Below are 11719 nucleotides of genomic sequence, written 5' to 3'. Positions count from 1 at the left end.
ATCCCTAAATGATTTTTTTTTACAGATTTTATAAAGTTTCCTAACTGAATTTTTATACTTTTTACATTCAGGAGAGAACCACTTATTATCAATATTGTTCCTTCTATAATAAATATTATTACTTGTATATCTATGTGATTGTTGAACCATACCCACATCACGAGCTACAGACTTAATTGTTCCCTGAAAATTGTTATATAATTCTTCTACCGAAGAGTTATTAAAATAAATGTTTTCCGAGCAATTCAACGCATGAGTGAAATTCGCTAATTTTTTTTGATCTAATATGATTATTTCTATCTCTCTGAATAATAATTATTTTTAATATTGTTACATACACTACTAAATTTTTAATCTGCAACAGTGCTTGTTAATGCAAATTGTAATTGTAATTTACATAAAATATGATCGGAAAATGAAGTGATTGGAGTTACATTAAAATTGCAAGAATACTTTAGCATAAGAAAATCTAGCCAGACTAAATCAATTACACTTTTCCCTTGCGGACCAATAAAAGTATAGTTGGCTGGGAAGTCACTATAAGATCTTCCGTTACATACAAACAGACCGTTATTTTCCATCACCTCGGTTAATAATGTACCCTTCCTAATCACCTCTTTATCAGCAGATTGTCTACACCCTTTGAAACAAGTTCCTTCAAAAATATCATTATCCAAAATATTTGATTCTCCCAATCTAGTGTTAAAATCGCCCCCAAAAATGATTCCACATTCCCCGTAGTTTAGTCTAAAATCTATTAATTCCTGATTTAAATTTTGAATGATTACATCAAATGCAATATCTGGTTTTAAATATACTGTGCCCAAAACTAAAACATCATTTGCAAATTCTATAAGTAAAAATAACCATACGTTGAATTCACTTATTATTTTAGCTTACAGTATCAATGCCTTTTTAATTAAAATCAATAAGCCCCCGCTGGCCCTTCCTCTTCGAAATGTTTTATCCGTTTTTGTATGGTAAATATTATAATCAGAAAGGAATGATGGAACATTGAAGTCGTCTGAGTGTACCCAAGTCTCATATAAACAAATTATATCTAAATTTAATACATTTTGAATTTCAACGCTATCCATGCGATAGAGGGCACTCATGCCTCCAATATTCCAAAACCCTATATTTATTATTTTATAAAATGAATCAAACGGCAAACTATTTACATGCTTAGTTTCCAATTCCAAAGTATTAATGTTTCCATTGCCATTATTATTCGCCAAAAATTCTTCAGGGTTCTCTTTCTGCTATTCTGGGCTCGAATGCATCTTCGGACGTTTATATCCGGTTATTTCCTTTCTGCCTGAAACCGCCTGATTTCCCGAATTCTCTTTTGTGTCCTACTCCCTTCTCTGCAGCCAGCCCAACGTTCCAAGATCATATTTATTCCTATTTTGGCTCCTAACCAATTTTCTCTCCTTAGTCTCACCACCTGAACCTCCTTCCTGTGCTGGAAGCTGAGTCATCTTGTCTAACTGATAGCCTTAGCTCCTTCAATTCTGCCAAAGTAAATAATTTTCCTTCAATAAGCAGCTTATCATATCTCAATAATGCTTTTTTTTTTGTTTTCGATCGCCATTTTTTTAAATTCATAAAGTTCGCTTCTTACTTGACGAACACCAACCGGGAGGTCTTCTGAAACTGAACATTTTGAGCCTCGAAGTTTATAACAATTTTGCAAGATTTCTATTCTTATTCCATACTTTTAAGTTTGTCTAATATTTCTGCCAAAGCCTCATTCGTGTTTATCTCGGCCATTTTAAGGAAAAATAAAAATAATCGTAATATTTTAAAATGGGATTAAATTAAATCAGAAGTCCGTTCAATCAGCCGGCTCTAGTTAATATGATAAGCCACAGTAGTGAGCACAAAAATAACCTTGAAAATTGTCCCATTCTAGTTACCTATACAAATACTCCCCACCTGATTCATCGGTCTGTACACTTGTAATATGACTTTTCACCAAAAAAAATAAACTAAAACTAACCACTTTAACTTAATTAAGAAGGTAGAAAATATTATCTAAGCTACAAAAATACTTTGTTTAACTACAGCACAATAAAAAAAAAATAGGGTCTTTTTTGAAGACAAAACAAACCACTTTACTTAACAAAAATTGGAGAGAGATAAGATTCACTTGTTAACTCTAACAAAGCTAGGGTCAAACTCTCCAATAAACCTATTTTACTGAAACTGTTTATAAATAAAGCATATAAAAAAAATAAAATTAATTTCGTTGATTTTATCCGTTGTAGTAAGCATGTGTCTTACTTTCATACATCTCCAGAGATAGATTACTCACTGTGGCGTAGAGATTTCGACCTCACTTTTATTAATTAAGCACTACACTGGTACACTGTTGACTACTCGTCATCAAAATCAACTAACATAATATTAACGCATTGCGGACCAAACTACATTTTCAATAAAATTAATTTTTTGAAGCTAACATGTATTAACTAACATCATATTAAAACTTTCCTACTAAATTCTTTGGTCAGCAAGAATCGGTTCTAGGTGCCTTTACAGAGGGGCATAAATATTAAGGTAAGTCGGGTTCTAATATGGCAGGTTTGACTGATGAGGTCGCAGTGCGTCCGTGATTGGACTCATCTTTCACCATTTATTTCTTCCTACTTATGAATTACTTTATACAAATAAGAAAAAGAGCATACATTTATCTACTACACAGTTAATTCTTTAAATGGATTAATTTCTTTAAATATCCGCTATTATTGTTAAGAAGAATTTAGTTTTTAATGATCTAAGTACATATTCTATCTTCCTTAAATTTATATAAATCGTTTACATTCATCATGAGAAATATCATTGCTGTGCAGATAGCCATTTGTATCAATTTTTTAATTTATTCAAAAAACCACTTCAGAATTTTGAAGGGCCTGTTTCTAAATCAGTTTAGAACGAATAGCAACGATAATTGTTCGGACTCCTGGGGAGTGGAAACTGTTTTATTTTGCAATTATGCCCCGAAAATATTTATTTATTTCACTTTTTGTTACTTAAATCCTGATGGTCCAATCAAATAAGATGTGCTTGCATCATAATAAGTATTACAACCTAAGTAACAACTAAAATGCTAATAATTAGAACGTTTTCTTTCAAAATGGCATAAAGCAAAAATAAAGCTTTCATAAGAATATTATACAGAGACATTACAGAGAAATAGCCTCTATAGTAGTATAAATAAAATCTTTGCTGCATAAAATATGCTGCTACTTAAGCTTACATAAAAAAGTTAAATGTGAGGGTTGATTTAAACGGCAAAAGGTCTGCAAATCAGTAAACTGATTTACCCAACGTTTCAGTAATACTTCAGCTTGTGATTTCATCCAGTTAGAAAGGTTCGAATAAGCTTGTGTTTTATTTTAATTTGTTTCAATTGTTTGCCCCATTTTTCAAACTAATTTCTCTTAATTCTTACTACTCGTATTAGGGCTTATTATTTTAACTTCGGCTCTGAACACGTTTTCAAGAATCCTAATTAATATTTATACAAAAAACACATAATACATTTTAAACCTGCATTATTTATTTATTTACAAAGTAAGTACAAAATATTTACAGGAGTACCAAGATATGTACAGTAATAAGGTTAGTCTATCTCAAGATATACGAGAAAATATAATAGCACATTTAACAGGATTAGAATTGTCTTTCATGGAGTTTTTTCCAAAACCCGAAAACACAAATGATTATTATAAAGAAAATTTGGAAAAAGCTACATTACTGTCGATAAAAGATAAAGAAAATTTAATAGAATTATCATGTGACAGAACTTAAATGATAACTATGTAAAAATCTGCTTAAAGAGGCTGATTGTAATGAGTAAGCTCCATCCAAACAACATTAAAAAATTTAATTGGTACTTACAGGTAGTTGAATGCTTAAAAGAAATTAATTTAGAAGATTAGGACATAAATATAATAATCCTAAAGAAGAAATTTGTAAATTAATTAATAATTTTGAAGAGAAGAATATGTACGCAATTTTTAATTATTTAAAAAAAAGTTTTGAAACTAACATCTTACACTTTACCAAGTTTACATGAACTTGAACTCTTTTGTATTGTATATCAAATTTGTATCTCTATATAAATAAAGATGTTAATAATAATAAAATAACACACTCGGAATAACAAATTTCACAAAATACAATCATTTTTACGAAGTTGTACAATTTAGCGTGATGTACTACCAAGTGGTAAGCGAGCCAAAAAAGTTTGGGAAACGCTGATTTAGAAGAAGCTTCATTAAAACTAATGCTAATACACAAGCCGTCAGGACTAAAAATCTGGTGTGAAAACTAACTACTCGGCGAAATAATAATAAAAATAATGACTGAAATTGGCAATAAATAAATTTGAATTAATTATTGTTGTGCAATGTTACAAATAAACTATTTGTCAACAAATACCCTATTAAAGTATCACCAAAAAAACCAACATAAAATATAATTTCTGGTTTGGTTTTTCGAAAATACTGGTTGAAAACTCTGCTGTCATCCGTGGTAAAGCATTGTCTGCTTCAGCAAAGTTGTGTTAGGGCTCAAAATATTTCCTAGATTTCTAATTTGATATTAACCATATTGGTGTGATTCTTGGAGCAATAAATATCAATTCATTAACTAAAAGCTAATCATTTGTTTAACCTAAAGCAATTGATGACTCCGATAATTGAAAACTTTCATCATCAAAAAAAGAGTTATTTCAAAATCTGGTTTTTCCCTGAGAAACAGCCCCTAAGTACTGTCGGCCTCTTCATAGGTCGTATATCAGTAATCGATTTAAGAGAGTGACTGGGTTTTTCCTAATTCCTGAAGTTATACTGACGATGTCTAAAATTATGAATAAATAAAAATTCCAAACTTAATTCAACTACTTGTAATTTAGGCAGTTTCTTAACATTTTATACTGTAGATTCCCTTAATTCTACGTCATTTATGTTATTGTTTCCAGAACGAATTATTTCAAATCTGAGAATAGACGTAATAAGATTAATTACTCAATATATAAACAAAAAAATATTTATCTTCAAGCAGTCAAATTTGATTTATTATAGCCTTTTTCAAATAAAACCAAATCATATAAATAACTGTTTTCGTCTAAATAGAATTATTCAATTCTTCGGGTCCTCCTTGACAGTTCAGAAAAACATTGACCCGGTGAGACCGAGTTTAAAAAAAGAGAAATATTTTTACTTTGTCCCAATCTATACAAATTATTTCTAATCATTATTATTTATTTCAGTACATCATGAAACTATTGTTAGTTGTTGCAGTTATAGCTCTGAGTTATGCTCATCCATCCTTTGATATCGATCCTCAGGAATGGCTCGCCTTTAAGGTAATATTTGAATAAGTAACTGAACTGAAAATTTTTCCTTAATAAGAGACATATATTTTAACTATATTTTTTACAATAGGCAATGCATGGTAAAAATTACCGAAATCAATTTGAAGAAATATTTAGAATGAAAGTATTTATTGACAATAAGAAAAAAATTGACGAACATAATGCTAAATATGAACTGGGAGAAGCGTCTTACAAAATGAAGATGAATCATTTAGGAGATCTGGTAAGAAAGCTACTATGTACTTCAAACAAACTTGTTAATTATTAAAACTTTTCTAAGATGTGATATAAATATAAACTTATAGACATATATCTATCTACATTGATGTATAAACTCCGACGATGTTTGCAAAAGATCCATTAATTGCTGTCTTTAACACTCCGTTTGGATATTCTCTAATTTTCTGATAAGTAAGCCTAATTTCTTTACACGTAATAAGATTACGTTCAGAAAATAATGTACTTACTTCTCCAGAAGGCCTCAAGTTACTCCACCACGCTGTGTAGAACTCTGACCATTTCTCTGAACTCTGCCACAATTAGTTTTTAAGTGATGTGAAAACAAAATTATCTCAGAAAATGATATTTTAGGTTTAGATCTCTTTCAGGACCCTGAAAGTTTAATTAAACACACAATTTTTTTTTATGATTTAAGGTGCGCCAACATCCGCGGTTATTAGCGTCCGAAGCTTTTTATAGTGTACTGTCGGTCTCCGGACAGTGTTCTCTCGTTACAGACAACACTGTCCATCACCGGAAAAGAAAATCAAAGGGTCAGCAGCTGGATTCGAAAACCGGACCTCCGCGTGGAAATCCAATACGCTAACCTCATAGCTAATCCCTTCCTTAAATACATATTTTTCCAGATTTTGTGTCATTTCAACCCAAAGCTTTTATTTATAAGGGGAATTTGAGTTCAATTTACGCTGTACATGTAGAAACCCAATCAAAAAGATCTAAACTAAAGGTCCGGAACGTTTTGGAAAATAAATAATGGATTCGAGAATGATACTGTAGCTACTTGTGTAAAGTGCTGAATTTGCGAATATCAATCTACCTAAATAATTTAATATGTTATCCATTTCATGTCATGAATTCATATCCAGTACGCAGATGTGATATTTAATAATTTAATTTTAATTTTAGATGGTACATGAATTTAAAGCACTGATGAACGGATTCAAAAAGACTCCAAATGCAGAGAGGAATGGAAAGATCTATGTTCCTTCTAATGAAAATTTACCTAAAAGCGTTGACTGGAGACAAAGAGGAGCTGTTACTCCTGTTAAAGATCAAGGACATTGCGGTTCTTGCTGGTCCTTTAGCGCAGTAAGTCTTTACTCCAACTATTTATAACACTTTTCTTTTTTCTTTTTTTTTGTAAGAAAATTTACTTACAATAGAAACTTGTTTGTCTCTAGACTGGATCTCTTGAGGGACAACTATTCTTAAAAACTGGACGCCTAGTATCTCTCAGCGAACAAAATCTTGTAGACTGTTCTAAGACTTATGGAAATAGCGGCTGTGAAGGAGGACTCATGAACCAAGCTTTCCAATATGTTAGAGACAACAAAGGCATTGATACTGAAGCATCATATCCTTATGAAGCCCGAGTAAGACATAGTCTATCACTAAATAGAGTAATTAACGGAGTTTTCTTTTAAACAAATTCATATTATGTTTCGAATTAAACACAGGAAAACAACTGTCGTTTCAAAGAAGATAAAGTTGGTGGAACTGACAAAGGTTACGTTGATATTCCAGAAGGAAATGAGGAAGCTTTACAAAATGCTGTTGCCACTGTTGGTCCTGTATCTGTAGCAATTGATGCTAGCCACGAATCATTCCAATTCTATTCTGAAGGTACTAGTAGTGTAGAAAAATTTAAGCCTCAAATTGAAATATTTAGTCATCAAAATGTTTTTGAATACTCAATTAACTTTTTCTTTAGGTGTATACAAAGAACAGTATTGCAGTCCTTCTCAATTAGATCACGGCGTGTTGACAGTTGGTTATGGCACTGAAAATGGCCAAGATTACTGGCTTGTCAAGAACTCATGGGGGCCAAGCTGGGGAGAAAGTGGTTACATCAAAATTGCCAGAAACCACAAAAACCACTGTGGCATTGCGTCTATGGCTAGCTATCCTGTTGTGTAAACTTAATTTATTGAATAAAAATATTTGTATAAATGGTGTTCGCTAAATTTAATTAACTTAAAAAACTTCCTTTTATAAATCAATTGTAATGGTATAATCATACATCAAAATAGCTAGATTCTTAAATTGTTCAATTATGGAAGGAGACCTGAGGGTATTGGGAATGAGAAGATGGAGACAAACAACCAAGGTCAGAAAGCTCTGGAAAAAGTGGTTGCGGAGGCCAAGACATTTCGAAGGCTGGTATGTCAACCAAGAAAAAGAAAAATAGAATATTTCTCGTTTCTCTGCAATTTATTAGCAACTTAAAGTTTATGATAGTATTTAAATTTTGGACCAGTTTCTGTTTGTCGAGTTTCATGGTTAATAAGGTGACTTCATTGTTAAATAAAGATTTGAAATGTAATGCTGAGAATTCAGTGTATGCTTCTTTTCACCGAATGAGATTAGTTCTCTATTCACGTTCAGAAGTCTATTTAACAGGTACTTCAGAGAGTTTGATGTACAAAGATTCTGGATCACTCAACTGTTAAATAATGTTTAATTAATACATTGGTAATTTTGTCTTTGTGGGTTGGCGGCATTGGAGCGTCAGTAATGCGGCTTGTAGGGTCTGTACAGCGTCATTATTGTTGTTGTTGTTGTTGTTGTTGGTGTGTACTGGGAGTTAGCGTCAAGTGTATATAGTACCTTGTGTAAGAAAGTACAATTAAAATAAAAACTATAAAACATATAAGTGTTGTTTATTCGTAGCAGCTGCAGCAGAAACCTCGCAATTAAAAACATTAACAAGAAAACTTTTAACAGGTTATGGGCCCAGGCCGTTGTCCATCTTAAAAACTACTAAAGGAATATAAAGGTTAGTTGCACGTTGCTACATTAAAACCCGTAAAAATGAATCTATTAAACGAAGTGATAGAAATAGACAAACTGAAGAAACCCGAGGACTTCCAGTGTTGGAAATTTAAAATAACAATTTTATTGAAGGCCAATGGGTTATATGGCATTGTGTCTGGGGAGGAAGCGTCACCTCCACAAGACCATAAGGACTATAATTTGTTTGTTCAGAGGGACGCAAAAGCGCAAAAACTTATTATCCTCTCAATAGACAAAATACCACTGACACATGTTATGACTTGCAATAACTCTAAAGAAATGTTCAAAAAACTAAAAGAAGTGTACGAGCGTGATTCAACGCAACAAAAATTCGATTTAATGCAAGAATTTTTTAACTTCAAGTTTAATAATAGCGTTGATATATCAACTAATATTAGCATTTTAGAAAACCTGGTTTTTCGGTTAAAAGCCCTGAATAATGAAATAAACGACAGCATGGTTATGTCAAAAATTTTAACTAGTCTTGACAGTAAATACAGACATTTTTGGAGTGCCTGGGAGAGTACCCCCAACGAGGAAAAAACACTGTCAAATTTAATCACAAGACTAGCAAATGAGGAGAAACGTTTTTCATGCTCAGAGGATGTTGCAGTAGCATTCAAAAGCGTGATTAACAATAAAACAAATCGTTCTTATTCAACACCGGTAAAATGTTTTAATTGTTCGAAACCAGGACACATATCTAAGTTTTGCCCCAATAGAAGGCAAAGTAAATTCTGTAAAATATGCAAAAAGAATAACCATGATGAAAAGAACTGCTATTTTAGAAAAAATAAACACCCTGAAAAACACGACATATCTTTTCTGGCTAATGAAACATCAAACTCCAAGTGGATATTGGATTCGGGATCCTCGAGTCACATGACAAATGATGAAAACATATTACAAAACGCGAGGAAGACAGAAAAGGAGATACAGTTAGCAGACAAGGATTCAAGACTAAAAGGTGTGAAGGAAGGGAATGTGAATTCCGCTTCTTGTGAGCTAAAAAATGTTATTTATGTACCTAATCTAGAAAAAAATCTAATATCAGTTAATAAAATTACGCAGAACGGGGGAGTGGTAGTATTTAAGAAAGAGAGTGTAGAAGTTTTCAAAGATGATGAAATAGTGTTACAAGGGAAACGGAATTCCAGTGGCCTATACTCGGTAGATCTGGATATTAAGGAAAGAGTAGAAGCGAACTTTGCAGAAAATTTGAATCCCAGAACATGGCACAGACGTTTGGGACATAAAAGTCAGGAGTGTATTAATAAACTCAGTGGAATGGTGGATGGATTGAATTTAAAAAATGAAAGCTCTCAGTTCGACTGCGAGACATGTATACAAGCTAATTTAAATAAAATAATTTCTTTAGAAGATGAAGTAAAACAACAGTACGTAGAATTACGAGCGTCTAAAGATAAATTGCTAAAAAAGATTGAAGAAGAATCTTTGATAACTAATAAGTACATGAAAGGAAAAGGTGAATTAAAAACGGATGTTAAACCATTAGAAAATCATATTTTAGAATTGAATGAAGAAAAAAGAAATCTCGAATGTAAACTTAAAAAAATTCAAAGTGAATTACAGTATAATCAAGTTAGTGAGGATAAAATCCAGACTGATATAATAACTGCACCAAATGGAAATTCGCCTGTTAAGGATAGAGAAATCACTGGGAAAAATAGAAAAGAGAGACGGAAGAAATTACTGCAATTACTTGCTGAGAAGGAAAAATCGGAGAAAAATGTAGAGAAAAAGGAGAAGAAATTAAGACTTGCTGATGAAACAGAAAACATGCCTTTAGAAACTTATGCCAAAGAGCTAGAACAGCTGAGTGAAACCAGTGACAGAGAAGTCAAAGAAGAAGAAGATACAGTAGGAGATGAAAAACATGCTACAACCTACCAAATGCTCAAAAATAAAGGATTAACACCTAAAAGAAAGAAAGAAGTGAGAAATCCGCGAGTAAGGTATAAAAATAAATAGAAGAAGAGCTTATATAGCTTACTCAGACGCCGACTATGCGGGAGACCCTGAGACTCGTCGCTCAACAACTGGATTCGTGATATACTATGGAGGCGGGCCGGTTAGCTGGTGCTCGCGAAAGCAAAATATAGTGGCATTATCAAGTGCGGAAAGTGAATATATTAGTAGTGCCGAATGTTGTAAAGAGTTAATTTTTATAAAAGAACTCATAAATGAACTAACTGGTAAAAACTTGAACTGTACATTATTTATAGATAATAAAAGTGCTATTGATATAATAAAAAATGGTAACATAAATAAAAGATCAAAACACATAGATGTAAGATACCATTATATAAAAGAAAGATATGACAATTGTGAAATTAATGTAAAACATTGTAGTTCGAATGATCAAGTCGCAGACATTTTCACAAAACCTTTAGGTGGAGTAAAATTCAATAAATTTAAAGACTTAATTGTTTCATAAATAAATGCATACCTGTTATAGATAAAGATAAAATTAGGGGGTGTGTTAAATAATGTTTAATTAATACATTGGTAATTTTGTCTTTGTGGGTTGGCGGCATTGGAGCGTCAGTAATGCGGCTTGTAGGGTCTGTACAGCGTCATTATTGTTGTTGTTGTTGTTGTTGTTGTTGGTGTGTACTGGGAGTTAGCGTCAAGTGTATATAGTACCTTGTGTAAGAAAGTACAATTAAAATAAAAACTATAAAACATATAAGTGTTGTTTATTCGTAGCAGCTGCAGCAGAAACCTCGCAATTAAAAACATTAACAAGAAAACTTTTAACATCAACTCTTACTATTGTTTAAGTAGTACCGAACAATGTGATCTAAATCTATGTAATGAGTAAAAACGGGAATCAATTCAGAATTAACGAAAAGAAGAATGCAATTATTTAAATAAATGAAAAATCTCCCGTACCTTGGTGTAAGAAGGAGAGAAGAAAGACCTGTTGGTGAGAGTATGGGAAATAAATACTAAGAATGGCCACAGAAGAAGGTTGAACTAACGAATTAGTAGAATACCTCTTGGTGATTTTTGTGTATATCTTGGGATTGACATTTTAATTTAGTTTTGCTTTTATCTGAGTTATAAAATGTTTCATGATAACTAGTGTATATACCTTCAGTTCGTAGCAAGATTGTACAAAATGGAAGCCTGACGACCTTTGGCTTTTCTCTTCCATTTGAAATTAATTTTTATTTCGTTTTATTACCTGAATTTATTATTTTATTTAAGAATTTTTTTTAGTTAAAAGCGCAGTCAAGTAAATTATTTAAGACAATGATGTACGAGGAATAGGCA

General features: G+C 32.0%; 1 protein-coding gene across 1 annotated transcript; it reads left to right on the top strand.

Moving 5' to 3' along the window:
- The first annotated feature begins 5084 nt into the window (after positions 1 to 5084).
- Positions 5085 to 7576, top strand: LOC141460002 (procathepsin L-like). The gene is made up of 7 exons (XM_074139599.1): positions 5085 to 5196; positions 5282 to 5377; positions 5457 to 5609; positions 6533 to 6715; positions 6808 to 6999; positions 7084 to 7249; positions 7338 to 7576. The coding sequence occupies exons 2-7, from the start codon at positions 5288 to 5290 to the stop codon at positions 7541 to 7543; spliced, it is 990 nt and encodes a 329-aa protein (XP_073995700.1). The 5' UTR covers positions 5085 to 5196; positions 5282 to 5287; the 3' UTR covers positions 7544 to 7576.
- Positions 7577 to 11719: the final 4143 nt, after the last annotated feature.

This window comes from Rhodnius prolixus, unplaced genomic scaffold (assembly GCF_049639745.1).
Source record: "Rhodnius prolixus isolate KJV_2025 unplaced genomic scaffold, Rpr scaffold_1, whole genome shotgun sequence".
Taxonomy (NCBI): Eukaryota; Metazoa; Arthropoda; class Insecta; order Hemiptera; family Reduviidae; genus Rhodnius; species Rhodnius prolixus.
This window is presented reverse-complemented; position numbering and strand designations above follow the sequence as displayed.